Raw genomic sequence first — 22,291 nt, forward strand, 5'->3', positions numbered from 1 at the left:
TTAATGGGCATTATGGGTTAACATGTAATGGGTAGTAATAAGCCATTGAATTGACTCTAATTAGGATGATGAATGCTGCAAATTGTGATGAATAAATTAGGTTAAAACTGTGAATGAATCTATATTTTGGTGAGTCGTAATTTTCTGGACGTGTAGCTTTTTACGAAATCGAAATCGGAGGTCCGGAAGTCCTCCAACAGCGAAAAATGCGGGTAATTCTGCATTCTGTTCGTTGTTAGCGCAGAAACAGCTTTCTGTTTTGCGTTAACCGGTTAACCCAGGGCGTTAACCGGTTAACACTGTTATAATTTACCAAAAAGCGTATTCTGTTTCGCGTTAACCGGTTAACCCAGGGCGTTAACCGGTTAACACTGTTGAAAAACTGTTAAATTTGTATTTTGTCTTGCGTTAACAGGTTAACCCAGGGCGTTAACCGGTTAACACTGTTTGAAAAGTGAAAAAATTGATATTTAAATATTGTGTACGTTTTGGGAATGGAATTATGTGTACATATTTGATGATTGACCTATATTGGTGAATGATATATTGCATGAATGTGTATGGGCAGAAGTTTGATTTTGCTGAGCTGTTGTTGTGCAGTTTTGGTCGTTTCAGCTGAGTGATGTAATTTAGCTGATGTATGATATAGTAGGGATCATTTCCCGTTGTTTTGAGCAGTATATGTATTAGTAGAGGGTGCTAATACTATGATTTATCATTTGGCATGACACGATATGATTCTGTGATAAATATGCTGATGATGTATGATGGTATGCATAATGCTGTGAATATATCTATTATGTATGCAATTGTGGATGGACTGTTTATGGCTTAGAGTGTGAGCATATGTCCATTGTGGATTGTTGTTGATGGTTGCATGCTAGGTGATTTAGCGTGCATAGCATAGCCTTTATGGTGGTAGCTAATTCCCATGGTGAGGAATTAGTGAGTGAGTCACTAGGTCTCAAATGAGTGGGACTAGTGAGCTTGGTAGCCGTATCTGGGTTTGATCGGTGAGGTTGAACTATGTGTTCACGAATAGTCGGTACCGCATGCATGGAGTCTCATTTCATAATGTATGTATGGCGTATAATATGAATGGATGTATTCCAATATTATACGTGTGTTTTGTGTTTGTGTTGAGTATGATTATGAGTTGGTGTTGCCGTTGCTGAATGTGTGATATGATTAGGGTGATGAATGTGTTAATTTACTTAGCATTACATGATATTTTATAATGCTTATTATATCGATTGAGGAACTCACCCTTACAACTATGTTTCAGGTAACGAGCAGTGATTGAGTAGAAGCTAGTGTTGGGAGTCTAGTGTAGTTCCTTAGTGGGTCATGCTCTGGTATATGTAACATCGGAACGGGATGTTTTACTTGTTTTCATTTTTGGTTGTTGAACAATTTTACATGTAATGTGTTACATGGTTTGCATGTTGTTAGATCTCTATCCGCTGCGAATTGTGCAATGTTTTATTTTGATTAATAAATGAGCATGACAAGTTATTTTGGTGAATGGTGTGAAGTGTCAAGTGTGACACCCTGAAATTGCATATCTACTCTGATTCATATTTTGTTGTTTTAATTAATTATTGGGGTATTTTAGAAGGGCGTTACACTACCGACAAAAGGAACTTCTCTCAAAACTTATTTCTTAGTTAAAGTTTGCTTCACAAATCCATCAATTTTTGAAACAAAACTAAACAGATCTACAAAAAAATTTCATAAGAAAACAACCACAACAACAATCCTACAATCAAATTAAAGAAATAAATAGGGAAAGGAAACTACCACGGCGAGGCGTTTAGATCCGGTAGAGAAAAATGACGACTCCGCTAGGTGTTGATGGAATAGTGGCGGCTAGAGCTTTGAGTGGTGATGACGTCTGTATGGTTGGCCGAATTTTATGATTTTGTCAAGTGAATGGACAATGCGTGTTGTAGTGCGTTTGTGTCAAGAAGGAGGGAGGAATATATGTTACTGTATGAGAGAAATAGTTATGTGAAGCTTGTACACAATAGTGTGAGTTTGTCAAAAATGGAAGAAGAAGTGTATATTGTTTAGAAGAAAAGAAGATAACATCTTATTATTTTTAAAAACTTTCTTTTTTATGGTTTTTCATTATATGAGATAGAGGTATGGTAATGGTAGGATGAAAAAAAATATGGTTGTTATGATATGGTTGTGGTGTTAACAAATATGTGAGTTTATGATACTTTATTATTTGAAGAAGAAATGTAATAAAGGGATATGGAAAAGTTGATGTAATAGATCTTGATACAAGGTGTTAGAAAAAGTTTTTTAATGAATAGTGAATGGAGTAAGTTTTCTATGCCTTAACGTTTTTTGGTCTGTGAAGAAACTACTCTCTTTTTCTTTTCATTTTGTTTTTGCAAAATGAGAGAGTGAATATCTCATCAAAGAATGTGTCGTCGTCGTCCCCTTCATTCATTGCCAAAACTTAGTATATATACTATGAATTTAGGGTTTTTAATTCTCAACAAGTGACAAATCCACCCTTGGATATTTATTTGAATTTAAAATGAAATTACAATAATTAAGTGAAATAAAAACCAAATGTTTCTAAAACAAGATAAAATTAAAATAACTATTTCGTTAATTCTATTTATTTATTTTAAACATTTTAACAAAAAAAAATTAACAGAGTCAAAATAAATAAAAGATCGGACGAAAAATTGCTTGAAAATATAAACTGAATACACCAAAATTGTCAGAACGAAATAAACTTCTTGAAAACATACAGCGTTTGAGCCAATTTTGAAATAAAATTTGTCCGGTTAAAAGGCTCAGACTGACCGAATTGTAACTGAAAAAGTAGTCGAAAAATTAAAATAAGCACACCATGTTAAACTACAAGAATCGTAGATTAATAAAATTGACGTCTGCAAGATCGATCTTAAAATTTTTAGCCCTATAATTTTACGTACATTTGAGGAATGATTCAATCGGTTTATCTGTAAATTCGAAAATTTATTTTGGTTGACATTTCAGACATTATGCAATATGAAATACATGCTATGATGTGTAGATGATGCGAAACTCATGATGAATGTATCGATTTATTGAATGAGGGGCAAAATTGGGGTATGACAATAAGTAATAAACTTCTGATGTCCAGATTGGTACCACATGCATTAAGTCGAGTTATGAGTCATATTGTATACATAGAGGCTTTGGGAATTGGTTGTTGTGTATAAACGTTTATTGTGTGACGATTGTGTTATTAATTATACTCTTGCATTCTTTTACACTTTTAATATATTTAAGCATATTTCTCACCCCCTCCTTTGTTTATTTTAGTCAATATGGTACTGATACTCAAGTGGAGTAAGTGTTGTAGTGAGTTAGAAGATGGCCTTGGAGCTATCTTCATTTAATTATTGCTTTATCGTTGTTTAGTTAGATTATTGCTCTGATCTGTAACATCTGGGAACATGTCATTTAACTGTCCGAGTTAATGTTTGGATTATATTATTTTAATTAGGATTAAATATGTTTGTGGTCCTCCTAAGTATCTCAAATTTCGTTTTTAGTCCCTCAAAACATTTCCTTCAAGGAACGGTCCTTCTAAATGTTTTCATCCATACTTTCGGTCCCTAATACTAAAATCGTCGCTAAAATTATTTCTAATTCAATCGCTAAGTAATGAATCATCGCTAAAATCATCACTAATTATGTCGCTAAGTTATAAAAATCGTTGCTAAGTTAAAGGAGGGATCGAAAGTGTGGAAGAATAATTTTAGGAGGACCATTCTTTGAAGGAAATATTTTGAGGGACAAAAAACTAAATTTGAGATATTTAGGAGGACCATAAATATATTAAACCCTTTTAATTAAATATTTCCGTTTGAAGAGATAAATTGAAGTATGTGTTATTTATTAAGTTCCGGAGCGAGTTTCTGAAACTATTTGAAAAGAATATGCATGTTTTGTTTGAGTAACATCCTAAAATGAGTGTTTACTTCTTTTAAATTAAGGATTGGGGTTTTAGGGTGTTACATGTTACACCAAAGGTAACCATTTTTTGTTTCTCCGATTTACTTAAAGAATTACATTAAATTAAGCAAGGTGATCGTACCCTTTCTCTTTATTTCACTAATCTAAAAATTATTTGGGACGAACTCAATTTTTGTCGTCCAACATCTTCTTGCATTTGTTTACCGGAGTATTCTTGTTCCTTGGGTTCATCTGTGCACAAATACAAATACCTTTAATACATAATCTCAAGAGCCTTCATAATAACTATAACAACATCACAACAAAAACTCTTCTTATGGACCCTTTACCATATATCAACGAAATATATTCCTTTGTTATTCAAAAGGATCCTTCACCACATATTTCTCACATCGACCTACCATTCTTGCTTCCTAGAACATAAACCCCATCAAAGAATGACATTCCAACAATAAAGGAAAGAGCAAAGGTAATTGGCAACTCAAGTGAAGTCACTGCATGAAATTCAACCATATTGTTGAAAATTGTTACTTAAAGCATGGGTTTCCACAAGGATATATGACGAAGAATCAAATTTCAAATGAGGATAATGTTAAGCACAACAAACTTAATTTCAACACATCCACAAATGAATCAAAATCCATAAGAAAATAACATTATTAATACCTTGTCAACTTGAAGTCCTCTAAATATTATGCATCCCAAATTGCAAACAATAACAATTATATTAGTGAAGAATCACACATGATTTCTAGTCTCTCAAAGACACGTAACCCTTTCCCCAAACATACATTATGGGTTTTAGGCTCTGGTGATACAAATCATATATTTCCATTTATTAAATCTTTTTACTGCATCAAACAAAGTAAACTAGTTCCCATTGCTTTCCCTAATCGAAACAAAATCTTGGGATACTATGTTGGACATGTGACCTCAAACACAATAAGGGAGTTGATTATGGAGGTTTGAAAAATGTTAATTAAAACCAAAATCTTTGCGAAAATCAGATATTAAATTCATTTGTAAAATAAACAGAGAAATAAGCAGCCAAAAATTAAATATATGTAAAAGTGGAGGAAATAAAATAAAGTAAAAGAGATAAGGGAAAGAGAAAGACACTTGAGATTTATATATGTTCAGCCTAACCACTTGTCCTACTTTTGTTCTTGAGGATTCTTCTTGAGAGTTTTCACTATTTTGAGAGATTTTAAAATGATATATCCACAAACCTCCTTTTAAGAGGATTTGAAGTTTAATGATTAACTTACAACCAAACAATGAACTAAGTTTATCCTCTTAACCAAACAGAGAATAATCGTTCATGCTTGATTTATCATAAAACCTTAGTTGTAATTATTAAAAGTTGATGTCCCTGTTAAAAGGATGTCCCCTGCAAAACAAGGTTCCATATAACCGCCCGATAGATACAAACTATGCTTCCTTTGCACTTCTCTCGGCAATATAAATATTTTGTATGGTTCTGTACAATTTCAATAAATAATTTTCTAACTATGAGAAACATTGAAAACCCAAAGTTTATTATAATCCTCTGCAAGACGGTGTAAACCGGTCTTCTGAAGTAGATTACTCACTTAGTGAACACGCTTCAAGCGTAGTTGGTGCACACCTCTCTTAGGAACTAACCACTCCAAGAGTATAAGCGGAAGAGCTTAGAGATGTACACCCCGAATAAGGAAAAACCTGGGGGAATGGATATGAACCTTACCTTTGACCAAGGACAGTTTCTAGTAAGGCTAAAGAATGTTTTAGGTCTACATTACCCCGATCGAGAGCACAAAGTCATTAAATACGTCAAATACCGCCACTCGGTCGGCAAGTAGCTCAAAGGTTCAGAGATGATAATTAAACTCGAATCATGGCGGGGGTTGAATCCATTAATTAGTTATGAAGAGTCAAAAGACCATGAAGAAGTTAACAAAATCATATCATGCACAAGAACATAAATAAAGGCACCAAACGGAAAGCTAAATATATAAATATTATTATATTTTCAAAGATATAACACCTTGCTAGCATTAGATATAGAAAAAATAGAAGAAAAAAATAGAAAGTTAAGCTTCATCACTCTGAGACACTGCGCCACAGTTATCCACCAAAGCCTCGTATAAAACACTCTTGAACGAATCCAGTTCCGCACGGGGAATGGAGACGCTTGAGCAAAGCCTTTTCACCTAGTCAACCGCCTGATCAAAAGCCTGATACATATTAGTAAGAGTTTGCTAGAGGGACTCATCGACTCTCTTCCTCATCTCTTCCACTTGGTCATCATGAGTCTTATGATCTTCAACACGAGACTCCTTCTCCTATTAAAGGCCTTTTAGAGCCTCATTAAAATGGGACTTTTCCTCTATAGAGGAAACCAATATTTTCTTATGATGATTCTTCTCATCCTCTAAAGAAGACTCAAACTCAGCAATTCTGGTAGCTAAAGTATAAGGGGAACCATGGATCTTTCCCTCTTTCTAGAAAGCCTATGCACAATTGATCTTTTACCTAAGAGAGGATATCTTCTTCTGAAAATTAGGGCATTTTTGATCCATAGCTTCACATTTCTCCTTCCAGGTGTCCCTCTATTTGGAAGGATTACCCATGGCTAGGACATCACCCCTACCAACAACACCCAGAGAATATAAAGAGTTTGCCTGGTAGGTGGAGAAGGTAGCCTCGAAACCAAGTTTTGTTTTATTTTCCTCGAGATGATTCCTAACGTAGATCGGATACTTCTTAGACATAATAACAATGCTTTTCTTAGGAGTAAGGGGAATCTGGGAAGGAAGGATAGCCAGAAGCTTGATGCGAGGGGTAACTGATCCTGAAGCACCACTCTTGGACACACAAGCCAATTTAGGAGAATCTTACTCTAAGAGGGCACTTTGATTTGATCCCGGTCCATCTTTATTGGGGTAGTAGAAGATCAAGGTCGACCCTTCACAATATAAGAAACACTGACAGTTAGAGAATGGTAAGGTCCAAGAGCGGCCGAAAAAATTTCAATAGTAGTAGATACAATGAGTATTGTAGAATAAGGCGTAACAACCTAAGTCGAGGAACTAGATTTCGCAAAGAGTCATTTTATCTGCAAGTACAAACACCCATTTCCAAAAATAAATAAAGGATGACTTTATCCTCACAAAAGATCTATTTCCTCTCTGGAAGGCTGACTGCACTCACAATGGCACATGTATCAATTGATCTCTTCCTCTTATTGGAAGATGACACTTTGGTGGGGCCAAAACCCTCATGATAGCTATGTTCTTAATAAAGAGACTCCAGATCCCTATTCATAATAATTTCTTCAACATTAAGAGAGTCTATCTTGATACCATACGAATGAGGCTCTGGATGGAAGTGGAGCCAAACCCATTATTTCAGAAACTGAACCTTACAAGGGAGATAAGATTTAATATGGATAAAGCATAATGCAAAGTGAGCTTCCCGAGTGCGGGGTCTCACCATCACAAAGTGCCCCAGAAAGTCGCCAAAGTCGTTAGAGAAAGTGTTAAACAAGGAAACATGTTGACATAGCTCAATAAGTCCCTGATCCTATATATTATTTCGGGAAATATGTATATTGTGAAAAAATTGAAGAACAACTGGTATGAGGGTTTTCAAGACTTATGCTCGGCCAAACATTGGAACACCTTTATGAAAGCCTAAGAACCCGACTGAAGCTTGGAAAGGGAAACCTTTAGGTACTTCAACATGTCCACCTCAAATTAAGGCAGAGGCAACACAAATTTATCTTGGTGAATAGACACTCATAAAAAATGGACAAAACACCCTTCAAAGGGGATATTTATATTTTTTCCGGATCCATCGATAGGAACGACCTATCAGAAGAACGACCAACTGTGATATTAGTCGCACTTACAACCGTACGATCACTTAAAACATAGGGGTTACCATTATCCCTGAGTCCAACCAATTATATTTTATTGTGTCGTTCGGCTCCACCAATGTAGCCCTTTTCAAGGACAACTCACCCGCCTTAAAGATCTCGAAGGCATTAAGCCAACTAACACTGTCCGGTCGAGCTCCGTGTTTTAGATGATCCTTGATGTAAGCATCCCTAGGGTCGTGACCACAAGCCCTTTAGAAAATCCCTAACATAATCATATTTGACATCCCCCTCTTCAAAATGGAAACCTCCATTTCTATAGTCAACAAAGCAGGCGAAGTCAAAATTCCTATTACTTAGGAGGAAGCAGGCTCATGAGTCATTGTGTGATCATCTTTTTCATATTTGTCAAAGAAGAGAGCTTTGAGAGAAGAATCACTGGAAGAAGCTACCTTGTCCAGAGAGCCTCTAAAGAGCTTCTCCGAGGTAGAATCGTCTGTTACATATATGACCTCATGGGCTGATTGGTCAATGATTGAATGGGAAGGATTTGAACCAGAAGATATTTCTGTCCTAACTGAGGGAGAGGAATCATCAATCCCATAATTGCTAGACAAACTATTGGGGCTATCGTTCATATTGGCTATGATAAAGAAAATGCTGAAAATATGGGAAAACTTAAGGTAAGAAGTGTATTTGGGAGAAGTAGAATCTAGCGAGAACGACGAAATTTAAATAGGAGAATGGAAGCTTTATTTAAAGAATGACAATCACTCTGAGAAATATTCTTGGAGAGGAAGAAGTAAAGACATTCTCAAGTGGAAACTGATTCTCAAAGAGAGCGAAAAATTCTCTCAAATCTCAAAAACCCTTATATATAGAAGAAGGCAATCAACAGACCAGATCATCGGGAGTGAGAAGTTACAAGATCAACAACTATATTTTTCCTAGGGAATATAAACGAACTCAAGCGTCATACTCTAAACTAATTACCTAAAACCACGCGTAGAAAAAAATATGTGAAATATTTCAATGATGGGAAAGCATTTAATGTGTTTTTTTCCCACTAATTTTTTAACTGATCCAAAACGTTTCTGATTCTCTCCAAGGTTAAACACCATTGCTAGATGCCGAACATAACTTTGAAGACTTTTTTGGTTGGTTCTCACCCGACAAAGCCTTGGGCAACTGTTATGCACCGACTAGAGGCCCTAAGCAAAGGCCTGACCAGATACAAGCCCCACAAAATAATCCAATGTATAAAGTCAATACATGTGAGATTCAATGTACACTTTTTTAATCTCCACTTTTCACTATACTCATATTATACCATGAACTGACTTGTACCTTGGAGCACTAACCTTGCAAATATACGTTATCGCATCGGAGATTGACACCATCAATTCAGGATCCTCTATCATCGATCGATACTAATTTTGGTACCAATACGTAAATGATAACAAGAAATTTAGAAGTTTTTTTTTTTTTTGTAAAATTCATAAATGATTATACTATACTCAAAATTTTTTATAATTGAATTATTCATATCATAATATTTTGAAGCTTTTAAAAAGAAAAAAAAAAAATTTTACACTCTAAATATTTTAATATTATGAAATGTACAAAAACATTATAAAATAGTTTATAGTTTATATATATTTAAAAAAAAACATATTCCAAATTGTTTATAAATGAAAAATTTAGAATGTCTTTTACTATGAAGATTCTATTAATAAAAACTTTTAGATTTAAAAAAAAAATCTTACATGAGTATATTCCTAATTTATTATTTTGAATTATTCACATTATAAACATATTTTGAAAATTTATACTTCAAAAGTTTTGAAGTTACAAAATGTCCAGCAAATTTATAAAATATTCATGCATAATAATATACTTAAATTGAAAAAAACTTGAATTTGGCTTCGCCCGGACTTGAACCGGAGACCTTCAGTGTGTTAGACTGACGTGATAACCAACTACACCACGAAACCTTGTTGATATCAATTTATTTTAAAATTGTAATACATAATAACTATTAAAAATTTGAAAACTTTAAACTTCTTATAAACATTTTATCCGGAAGGGGTGAAGTTTACACTATCGCTGTGACTAACAAATAAAATAATGCTCCGAGCAACTGCATTTCCGGCACCGAACAATTCCGTGGCGGTTACCTCTGTAAACAACACGTGTCGTTATCTTCAAACCACACGTGTTATTTATCCTCGTTCTTCTTTCGTTTCGAGATTCGGTCTCCTACAATTCCGGCAACTCCGCGTGAAGTGTCTGCGCGCCGTACGCGGTGGTGCTGGATTCGACCCGGAGGCTGCGAAGAAGCGAGGAAGTGGAAGCGTGAACCTAGTTGAAATTGAGGAGGATTTCGACGACGAAAATGACGAGGATGTTAGTTTCGAATACGATGAAGAGGACGACGAAGAGGTTGCTGATGATGATGATGATGATGATGATGTGGAAGAAGAGATAGTTGCGTCTGATGAGATGAGAGAGTGGTTTGAAAAGAAGCCGAAGGGGTTTGGTGAAGGGAAAGAGTATGACACTTCAATTGAAGATAAGATGCTTGAAGAATTGCAGCAAAGTAAACGAGCACAAGCTGCTAATTTGAAAAGGCTTAAAACAAACCCTATCAACACTGCCTCCAAAAATGATGCTCAGAAGAAGATAGGTAACCCATCCAAATTCACTGTTTTAAATTTTGGCTCCTAGTAGCTATAATGATTTGTTTGGTGAATTATTATGCTTTTAATGATGGGGTTCTGATCATTCGTTGGTTTTGTTGACAATGTGTGCATTAAGCATTTTTCCGTGAGAGTTGGTTCATCTAAAATGAGCAACTCACTCTTTAGGGTAAAGCAAGTTGTATGCAAAAGTACACCATTGTACCTCACCGGTGTGAGACCGAGACCAGTGAAACTCAGATTTAACCTCATTAGCGAGGGTCAGCGAAGACCTTCCATGTATCACTTGTCTAGCATAGAGGATTAAAGAGATTTAAGTCTCATGTTCCCATGTCTATCATTGTCCATTCATGATTGCTTAATGTATATTTAAAACCATATCCGCACGCAGATGTGTAATATCTCCCAGTTGGATATGCCGATTATGGGCTGGTCTATCAAATTGGGCGAGTTAACCCATACTCGGGACTGGAGCCCGACTCCTAAAAATCTGGAAGGTACACACTCCATCAAGCATGAGGCTCGTAGGGGCGAGATGCTTTATGAGAGTACCCGGTCCACTAACACGCCTAACCCGTTTATGCCTTCTTGGATCATCCCTTATAAGAGGGGTGAGTTGCTCTAGATCCAGGACCAGAGCCCAACCTTATAAATTATCTGGGGTGTACATAGTCCCTCAAGCATGAGGCCCGTAGGGGTGAGATGCTTTAAGTGAGAGACCGTAATATACATATTTTTTTTGCGGTTATCCTTTCCCTATCGGGGTTGGGCCTAGTTTTGCTGAGTTGTCCTTAATGTTGCAGGTCGAATTGACAATGCTCTCCCTTGTTATCTTTTGGCGGGATCTCTTTGTTCTGGCGTAGGCTACTTATAGTCTGACTCTTCCTTTAGTTGTCCTTTATATTTCGAGTATCCATGACCAAGTAATTTCTCATTTTCGATGATACAAGCTTGCTTGATTTTTCCTTATTTCATTGAGAACTGCACATTATAATTTGTCTTAGAGAATGATGCTTGTGGGCAACTTGTGGCACACCCACTTTTTATCGGTGTATCAAGACTCATTATGTTTAGGTCATTTGGTTAGCATAGAAGTCTAACAATTATACCAATAAAAGGCAACTCAGTGCACGAGGCTCTCACCATGTGGGAGGTTTGGGGATGGAGGATGTAGGTAGTCTTACCTCCACAAGTGAAGAGGCTGGCAGCAGCCGTATTGTTGCGCCAAATATTTCTATTCTAACACCAATCCAACAACTTAAGTAGGTGGAGCATGGTTAAAGGAATAAAAATATAGATATACTGTAAGCAGTGGCAGATTATATGGGGCCGAAGGGAGCCATGGCACCCCTCAAATTCATATGGCCGAGTGTTAGAGGTTACCTCTTTTCTACATGAGGTCAGGAGTTCACTTTTGATTCCACCAATTTTATATTAATTTTTCAAAAAAAGTGTTGTTACCAACATTAGAACCTTCATCCTTATTGAAATTTAAACACAAAATAACCACCAAATCAACTAACAAATTATGATCATTTTTTATGAATTTATATATATATATATATATATATATATATATATATATATATATATATATATATATATATATATATATATATATATATATATATATACTTTAATTTTGGGCACCCCTCAAAATTTTCCTCAAGATCCGCCACTGATCGTAAGTAGCATCAATGCTTATTGGTTGGTACAATCAACACAAAACTTGTGCACTAGTGCTTAGTTTTAAAGGAATTTCTCAAAAAAATATTTGCCTCTAGAGTTCTGTTTTTTTTATCTTCTCAACATTTTTATAATTCGACTTGTAGAAAACTGCACAGCTGTTATGTTAATGGTTATTGGAAAGAATTTGAAGACTTGTAGAAAAAAGGCTGGGGTCTAGTCCCAGACTGTCTTATGCCTTTTGAGCTTACAATCTGAAATTTCACTTTGCAGATGAAAAGGCTGTTCCTATCGGAAGCCAAGTGCGTTTGGTGAATCTACCAAAGAAAAGGAAAATTGATAGGGATTTGAAATCAGCTTTTCAAGGGATTCCGGGTATAGTAAATATAGTCCCTGCTGTTATTGGAAACAAGAAGACAAGGGATCCTATCTGTAAGGGTTTTGCTTTTGTTGATTTCAAGCATGAAGAAGATGCAGTTAGGTGTGTTCTGAATTCAACCATGTAACATTAATGGAAAATATAGGAATAGTATGTTTAAATTTAATACATACAATGCATAACATTATTGTAATGAAAAATATATCATTGGTGATTTCTTCATGAGTTTTGACAATGTTAAAAGTGTTTTATTTTCAATACATTGGGTTTATCATAATGATAAATATTTGAAATTAGTAAAAGATGGTTTGCTTTTCTTGGCCAGTTTATTCGAGCTTCTTTATGTTATTTTACTTGACTTAAATGAAGTGAGGGCATGCATGTAGCATTTGGATCTATTAAATTTTGATCATTGTATTTGTGACATTGAAAGACTTTGCTTCTTGTACTGCTTTTTCAAGTTGTTTTTTCTATACTAGTCTCTTAAGTTTATTACTAACTCAATTGCTCTCTATTCTTCAGGTTTGTAGAGTTATACACCGGACAAACTATTACTTTTGGCAAAATTCAGAAGCAGATAAAATGCGAGCTTGTAAATGCACGGTCTTCCTCTTCTTCTCTGAAATTAAGAAAAAATCTCAACACTACTCTACCTCTCTTGCCCTCCTTCGAAGAAGATTCAAATGAGGATTTTGACATGAACGATTCTGCCCGAGGTACCTGGGAAGAAACTGATTTAGATAATGCAGATGATCAAAGGGAAAGTGATGGGGAGAATGAAGAGTTTGTCACTGCTTTGAATTTGGATAGTGATGACAGAGTAGAAATGGCAAATAATTCTGAAATCAGTTCACTTCCCTCAAAGCAGGTTGTTGGAAAGAAGAAAGCATCTGTCAAAGTTGGACAAAAGAATGCCCCTAAGCAAAAACCAAGTACAAAAGAGAATGCAAAAAATGTTTTAGATGTTCCTGTATCTGCGAAAAGGTGATTTTCCTGTGCATCATAGTTGTTTTTAGCATGAATTCAATTTTGTGTTCATTTCTCATCAATTGTTGACTCTGGTGCAGGTTAAAGATCAAGGAAAAGGCTGCATTGAGTGGTGTTTTCTCCAAGTACGGATCAAAAACTGCCCTGGCTTCAAAGGATAATTAGTAAATTGTTAACGACCAGTCTAAACCATCACCCAGAATACAAGCAGACTTTTTAGTTGGCCTTGAAAGTCAATTTTTGATTAGTTTACCATGTAAAACTCTCTTGAATCTCTATGACATAGTGTGAAGTGGACAGAACATTATAACAAAATTTGATCTATTATTTAGAAGAATGAGACTTGATTGTTATTGCTGTACAATATAGTAGTGGCTTAGTGCAGTATCGTTGTACTATAAATTGATGATCCTATTAATTGTAATGAATATCAAAACATTCTTTTTAATATCTAAGGCATCGAGTGGGATGTTTGTGTCACTATCTAATGTAGAAGTTTAAATGTAAGATTCTTGGGTTTTCTTTTTTTTTTCTTCATAATCTTGGGATCTTTTTTAGAGTGTCTTTTTGAAGAGTTTTGGAGAAGATTAGTTTTGAGTTTTTTTTTCTTTTTAAAAAGGGAATCATTAAAGACACTTTATGGATTAATATCACATCCTTTGTGAAAAATAAAAATTGTTCTAAGATTTTGAAGATATATTATCGGACGCATCCAAGACACAATCGTTTTTGAATTAAACCTTAAGGCTATGGTAAAAAATAATTACTGAGATGCATCTACATCAAGTTTCAACGTATTGATGTTTCATTTTTTACTTACAAAGATGTAACTCAGAATGATATTTAATCAAAAGGGTGCCAAAACCCTTTCTCCTTCCTTACTTCTCATAATATTCTCAAACTATCTCGCTCTCATCTCTTAAAATCTCTCAACTAACATTTATTCAAAATCATTCAAGTCACTTCAAATCTTCTTCCATCAACATCAAAACGATTAAAGAGCTCATTCAACATCAAATTTCACTAACATTTGATAAGTTTTTTATTTTTCCATCAATATACATAGAAATTGAGCATTAGGTTATGTAATAGGTAATTTAGAGATTTTTTAAATTTAAAATAACCATTTTTTTCAATTTAAATACCAAAATAACCAAAATTTCAAATTAATTACCAAAATAACCACTTTTCCCTACTGATGTGCCATTTGAACTGCCGCATCCAATAACCATTCAAAGGAGGCGTCACTGGAGCTGACGCATGCTTGCAATGATATTGCACTTATGCGCCATTGGAGCTGGTGCATGCATGTGTGGTTGAGTGTGTGCGTCCATGCATCTGACGCATGCATGTATGCTTCTGCCATGTGTGTGTGGCGCATATGGCATTGGCGCATGCATGTGTGGTTGAGTGTGTGCGCCCATACATCTGACGCATGCACGTGTGCTTCTGCCATGTGTGTGTGGCGCCTATGGCATTAACGCATGCATGCATGAGTTCATCTATAAATACCATGCATCTCCCATATATTTTCAAACAACTTCTTACCCTCCTTCCATTTCCTTCAATTTCCTTCATTTTCCTTCAATCTCCTTCAATTTTGTGTTCTTTAACCATGTCTGAATACATTCACAAGAGAAATGTCGATTTAATCTTTTCAGCAATGCAGTCTTTGATAAAAAATCAATTTTGGAATATATAATCGTTGGAACGTCTTAATCGGACGTTGAACCGTTGGTTAGATGGAGAAATTGCAGATGGTGAAAGGATTAGAAGAATTCAATGGCTGAGTTCACGTTCAACCAAAATGGAGAAATGCGTGTATGGGTGAATATTAAGACTGAAAAAGACGTTCACATGATGATGTATAATATGTTCAAAATTGTTTTGATGGTTGTAATCGCATAGTTATAGTAATGATATTTTATTTGTTGTAGTCTATTGTGTTGTTGTTTATGTGTTTCTTGTGTTGTATTTGTTTGTGATGGTATTTTCTCACAAAGTTATCATATGAAATAAAATGTTATTTTTAATATAAAACAAAAGAGGTACAATTAAAATTATCATGTTGTGTTTGTTCCAACACTGGGACAGTTAGTACGATTGTGACCGACTGACGACATGAATTACATAATCAAACCATTTTGTTCGCCGTATCCATTTCGGTTCGAATACGGATGCTGTTTGGGCGACCATTTTTCTTTCTTCGCATTACTTCATTGTGCCAGAGAATGTCCCCTTAATATTCAGACCAGTAATCCTCTTTTTCTACCACTGAAATGCTAATTTTGTAAACATTGGGCAAGCTTATGATTTTGTAAACTTCATATAGTAAGTAGGATGAATCCCGTCGAACCTTTGAACATGTCGCTATGACATGGGAGCAGGGCATACGAAAGGCTTGAAACTTTCCGCAGTCGCACCAACCTCTATCTAGTTTCACTCTATATTATCCCATCGACACACCTTCACTGTGATCCATGGACTCAACAACACCGTAGAAACCTTCAATATGGTCAAACATCGTGACCACGTGTGTGTTAGCTTTGGCAGCTTCGTGTCTAATGATTTTCATTGAAGCATCATTGAACAACTTCCTAGATTGTAACACTGAACTCAATTTGGAACGTCTTGTCTCAAACATCGCCCCTAGCCTGAAATATGTTGCTTGCACTAAAGCGGTTATAGGTAGGTTTCAAATGCTTTTGAAGACAGAGTTCATTGATTCCACATGATTTGTTGTCATGTGGCCCCAACGTTGACCGTTGTCGTATGCACTAGTCCACTTCTCCAATGAAATACTATCGACTCATCGTACTGCATCTGCATTTGATAATATGATGTCTTCACGGTAGTGTTTGAAAGAAGGTTCTGTTAATGCATAACCTGCGTTGACAACCTTCTTCCGCAATGTTTTGTCTTTGATATCCCATATAAATTTTTGAGCGATATTGTCTAATACAGTAGACATGCATCGATGAAGGACCCTGCCAACCATTATCAATGTTTTTGTAGGCAATCACTATTGAAGGGTGTCGGTCAAAGATCAAACATAAGTTAGCTTGAGAAACAATGTGCAATCGGAGATTTTTTAGGAAAAAACTCCATCCCTCAGCAGTCTCCCCTTCAACTAGGGCAAATGAGATTGAAAAAATATTATTATTGCCATCTTGTGTCACTGCCGTCAGTAGCATTCCTTTATATTTCCCGTACAACCATGTACCGTCACACTTGAGGACGTCTACATGTTGTTAGGTCTACGTATCCATGGTAAGACCGTAAATGGTAGAGTTAACCAAGATAACTCTATATGCAATGAATTGTTAGGTGCCCCTTTGTGTGATGACACAACTACGAGAGAGACTTCTAGTCAAGCTAGGGGTCAAGGTATTAACTTAAAATATCTCAAACAATATTATACGAGTATAACATTAACCGAAGAATCTAGCGAGTATGAAAAAATAATTAAAGCTCGGTGTTCTATTATGATTCTATTTAGTAATTTTTTATTTCCTAAAAGTACTGGTAATACGGTAAAATATTATGTATTTGTCGTTGTTAAGAAACATAAATAAGGTACACACATATAATTGGGGTTCAGCTGTTTTGGCCCATCTATACATTGCATTGTGTAAAAATGCCAAAAAAAAATACTTGTACGTTTTATTCATGTGCGTATTTGCTACAAGCATGAGGTTGGTCAATAATGTCGTCACTCGCCCCGGTAAACGAGAAACCATTCATATTCCCCTTTGCAACAAAGTAAGTTTAAAAATTTACCATCTAATTTATTAGACTTTATATTACAACTAATTATAAATAATATTTTTCAAATCTTTTCGATCTAGGTGGTCAGTTAAAGGGATGAACTACAACAGGTGTCTGAAACACGCTGTAGTAGTCTATTGCAATCTATTATACCACATCGGACCAACCGATGTAATACTACTACACAACTCTATATTTGATTTTAAAAAAATTATCCAATTACATATCATCTAATCATGTCATATTCTTGTACAGTTTATCTTGAGGCCATATTCGGGTCTTAATCACCAGATTAACCATGATGATGATGCAGTTTGGACAACAAAAACACTAATTATCCGGTTCACTACTGTGGAGATGCACCAGAGTGGCTGTGTAAAACTGCAGTTCGACATGCAACAACAAATTCCAGAACCTCCGACATGTTTGGGAGATTGACATCAACAAAGAGTCGATGCCCAATGAGATTATTCTGACCGGAGAGACTTCACAAAAGAGATGTGTCATCATTGGAGGAATCAACGACAACACATCTTAAACGAACTAGTCATACAGAGTGTTAGACCAACTCAACATTATATGGCATGATTTAGGTCGGTTACAACGCCAAAATTTATGTCTAAGCCAAGGTATTTGATTGATCCACGCCAACTAGCTTCGTCAACATACGCCCAACAACAAATCCTCATCCAAGAACAATGTCAATCCGCCCAAACCCAACGACGAACCTCACACCATCACCCTACCATATACACCCAACAACCAAACACCAAACACCAAACGTTGCAACCCATTCATGCCACACACCAAAACTCAAAACCAAGAATCGAAACCTAACCACCAACAACCATACACAGCAATCACAAAAGTGTATAGCCCAGATGATTCATACGATTCAGCGTCATGCCATCGTAACCCCCACCAATGACCATCCAAACATCTCATCGCCATAACACCTAACCATTGTTTGACTATAGTACATCCTAGGAACCATTGATTCGTTTTCAAACCGATTCAATGTCCTAATTCCGACAACCATATTGTCCACAATTCACCCCAACCACAATGACCCAACTACGCCAAAATGGACACTGAATTTAATTACGGAAGCACGGTTGGCGACAACCCCCTCAGCTATTGGGGACAAATGATGACACATCTATCAAATACCGTTGAACCTTCTATCGAACCTTTACACCAGTCACCATTGGATCATGTCAGCACTTAAAGACCCCAATCACCTCAGAAAAATCGTGGGAGACATCGAAGACAGGCTAACGCACCTGGATGTGGAACATGGGGGCGTTTCAATCGGGCGGATCATTGGATTTCTTGTCAATTCTATGTAATTTTTCATTATAATATAATATAATTTTTATTTTCAGTATTTCATTTAATTAATTATAATTTTAACATTAATTTTTTTTTAAAAGTGAAAGGAGCATACCCACATGCATTGGCGCATACATTATGTAGTGTACGCATGCGCCAATGCATGTGGCATCAAGGCATGCATGCGCCAATGCATGTGGCGTCCACATGCATGCGCCAATGCATGTGGCGTCCACATGCATGCGCCAATGCATGTGGCATATACATGCATTGACTTTGCATGCATGCACCATGGCTCTGGGTGCCTCCTTTCTAGGTTAGTTGGATGCGCCAGTACAACTGACGCATCAGTATAAAAAAATGGTTATTTTGGTATATTTTTTTGAAAATTTGATTATTTTGAGATTTTATTTGAAAACATTGGTTATTTTTTTTATAAAAAAAAACCCTAGTTTAGATATGTCATTTACATGAACAATGTGTTTGATAGGTTTTTTTATTGAAAAATGCATTATTTTGGATGTTGGGTCAAAATGCATGTCCGCCATTTATGTGTTGCTGAGTTGTAGAACCTTACTAAGATGTATTTTCACAAAGTTGCAACGTGTTTCTATAAATCAGAGATACACCTTCAGAATTCATCTTTTTGCATTTTTTTGCTTGACCTGATATGTTACATATGTCTAATGTTTGTGTGTTTTTCTTTTAGGCATTATGGTTGATAAGCAAACCGTGAAAATGAAATGGTTGTGTGTTTCATTTGTCCGATTTATCGTTGTTATCTCTATACCCGGACCATACTATCAGAGACATGTATAGGAAAAAGAGGTAAATATTTATTTGTTAAAGGACGAAAGTGAAACCTTAAATTAACTTAAGAAACCAAAAGATGCATTAAACCTTAATTTTTTTATTTTATAGTTATTTATATTTATTTTTTTTATCCTTTTTGAGTTATCAAATTGGACTGAGTTCGAACGATTGAGCTGAATCAAATTATTTATGAAATTTTATTAAGTCGAGTTCGAGCGAAAAAAAATTAATAATAAATTAAATAAAATGAATTCTTATCAAATCGAACTTAAATAAATCAGATTTGACTCGACTCAATTTATTTCCCGCCATACAAATCAATGGAATTAATACTTGTTATTTTTTTTCTTTTTAAAAAATAAAAAGATGTCGTTTCATGATATGTGAGGCTCCCGGCCAGTATGGTATCAGAGCCTCGTTAAGAAGAAGGGGTGCATATGGTGTGAATATTAGTAAAGAAAGTAAGTAAGGGAGAAAACCACTTACACATGGAAACACCTGAACCAAACACTCAACCTATTACTACTACTTCTTCTTTATCTCTCCCTAAACTCTGTAAAAAGATAAATTCTCATAAAATAGAAAACCTTATTGAGTATTCTCATGTTCCAGAAGATGCTCAAATTTCCGAAACAATACCTCATCTATTAAGTCCGTACAACATCTTCAAAAGACAAAGAAGTGTTACCAGATCCATCCGAAATCTTATCTCTACGAACCGCCCTCATATGAAAGAATATGTCCAGTCGTCTAGACTAGACCAATGTAGCTTAAGGGCTACGAACCAGGAGCAGTACGTAGATTTGGAGATTCCCCAATATCTCATAAATCACTGGAAGACTGAAGGATATACAGCCTTACACTTTGGGGCTGTCAGGCTCATCCTTTCCATACACGGAAGAAAGAACCAACCTGTCTTTTGCAAAATAGCTCTATTGGACTCGAGCTACCTCCACTATGAAAACGCTGTGATAGGAACTGTTCTCACCACACTGCATGCAGGGAGTGTAGTCCTCACCATTTTTCCTAATTATAACGTAAGTCTCAGTGATAATACTTTATCCACGAGACTTAAAGTACAGGTTCAAATCACTGGAACTGACCAAGTACCAGAAGCTATGTCAGCCACTCTCCATCACCAGATAATATACCGCTTGCAGAATCACTCGATAGATCTCCCTCTCTCAGGTTGCTCTTCTGATTCACTATTGGTTGTCACCAATAGAGAAGAAGACATACCCTCTATAGTCCAAATTCCGAGAAGAATTACAAGGGAAGAGTTAACTCAACTAATTCCACTTGAATGGATTACCAACTACGAGAGACTTCATGTTGATAGAAGGCCTATCCAATCCCAAGAGGCTACTTTCAGAAGATCTACTGACAAGAGGGTCAAGACGATTTTCAAAAAGCCAGACGAAGGTTCAACCTCAATATCCCCAATCTTCCAGACAATGATGATCCAACCAGTTTTAAAGGAAGACTGGTGTCCTGTCCATGCTGTTACAGCAGAAGGAAAACCCATCTACACTGACAAAATAGATGGTCACTTCATCTGGGATGTTGATCCTACAAGATGTGACCCAGATTGTGATTGCTGGGTGCACGACCATGATATTGACCGAGATATCATTCTTCCCAAAACAAATAAAAAAGGGAGGTGTAAACCCTCTCCACCTCCTCAAAGAAGATTTGATCCAGACAATGGTCCATGGGTAGGAATCCATGGGAAAAAGAAACCCCTCTCTGTCTACGAGGAAGGACTAAAAATCCTCAGGAAAGAAGGATTGTTACCACCTGACGATCCAACCCTTGTTACATGGTCACCAACAGACCATTGTAAGTCACTACATCCTCCAACTGTCGTCCAACCAATTCCTTGTTTTATGTACTCAGCTGCAACTCCAGAGTACGAACGACAATTTCCTTCCCTGGAAAGGAAAATGGATCCAATCACAGGCAGAACATCTAAACCCTTCATCCATCCCAGTGAAGTCCAGCCCGATGGGAAGCTTAAGCCTTTAACTCAAGCTGAAGAAGTGCTAAACTGGCAATCTGAAAACATGGTTTCTCAAAATGAGATTCTCCAAAGCCTTGACAAAAGGGTGGATAAGATTGCTGAGAAAATTGATGAGACAGATGATAATCTCAAGGTTTTATCCCAAAAAATGCAGAAGCACTACAGGAGCTTAAAAGCCCAAGTATCTCAGCTGGATCGTGATTTGCGGCAGATGTTAGAAGAGAGAACTTTTGGCAAAACCTTTGACCAAAAGGAAAGAGAGATCAGAAATCTACAAGGCCAAGTAAAAGAGATAGATGATTTCTTAAAAGCCTCTCATGAAAGAAAGCCCAAGCCCGTTGAAAACTCTTTCTTTGATCCTCCTGCTTTTCCTACATATTTTAAACAACCAGAAAGGCCTTCTCCTTTCTACCCTACCTATGCTTCATCACCACCAGATCAGGTTAGATACATACCTACAGCTTATAGGCCAAAATCTACTAGAACTTCAACTCCTTCGACCTCCAAGACAAAAGGCAAAGCTTCCTGCCTAAGCGCCTCATCCTCAGACTCTCAGGATATCCCTGAAACACCTCCTCCAAAAATCCAAAAAGAAGAAGAAACTCCAGATAAAGGTTTCCAAGCCATGGCGATCACCAGAAAGTACGAATCTTCCCAGAAAAATCACCACCTTGCTGAAACATCGACACGCAAGGAAGATGAGTCCTCGACAGATAGTGACAATAACTCTGATCAGGAAACATCTACTGATGAGACACCAG

General features: G+C 36.2%; 1 protein-coding gene and 1 non-coding gene across 3 annotated transcripts in view; one reads left to right on the forward strand and one right to left on the reverse strand.

The window, feature by feature from the left end:
• Positions 1-9,766: 9,766 nt before the first annotated feature.
• On the reverse strand, positions 9,767-9,840 carry TRNAV-AAC (transfer RNA valine (anticodon AAC)). The gene has a single exon. It is a non-coding gene; the product is annotated as a tRNA-Val (tRNA).
• A 79-nt stretch (positions 9,841-9,919) lies between these two features.
• Positions 9,920-22,291, forward strand: part of LOC127119394 (uncharacterized) — a 61,197-nt gene continuing 48,825 nt past the window's right edge. The window contains exons 1-4 of one of the 2 annotated variants that reach the window (XM_051049622.1): positions 9,922-10,532; positions 12,505-12,712; positions 13,133-13,594; positions 13,678-13,950. In XM_051049622.1, the coding sequence (XP_050905579.1) occupies positions 9,974-10,532; positions 12,505-12,712; positions 13,133-13,594; positions 13,678-13,762 (1,314 nt within the window). In that variant the 5' untranslated portion in view covers positions 9,922-9,973 and the 3' untranslated portion in view covers positions 13,763-13,950. Of the gene's footprint in view, positions 10,533-12,504; positions 12,713-13,132; positions 13,595-13,677; positions 13,951-22,291 lie in introns of those variants that run through there. The other variant, XM_051049623.1, reaches the window with a different exon arrangement.

This window comes from Lathyrus oleraceus, chromosome 2 (genome assembly GCF_024323335.1).
Source record: "Lathyrus oleraceus cultivar Zhongwan6 chromosome 2, CAAS_Psat_ZW6_1.0, whole genome shotgun sequence".
In the NCBI taxonomy this organism is placed as follows: Eukaryota; Viridiplantae; Streptophyta; class Magnoliopsida; order Fabales; family Fabaceae; genus Lathyrus; species Lathyrus oleraceus.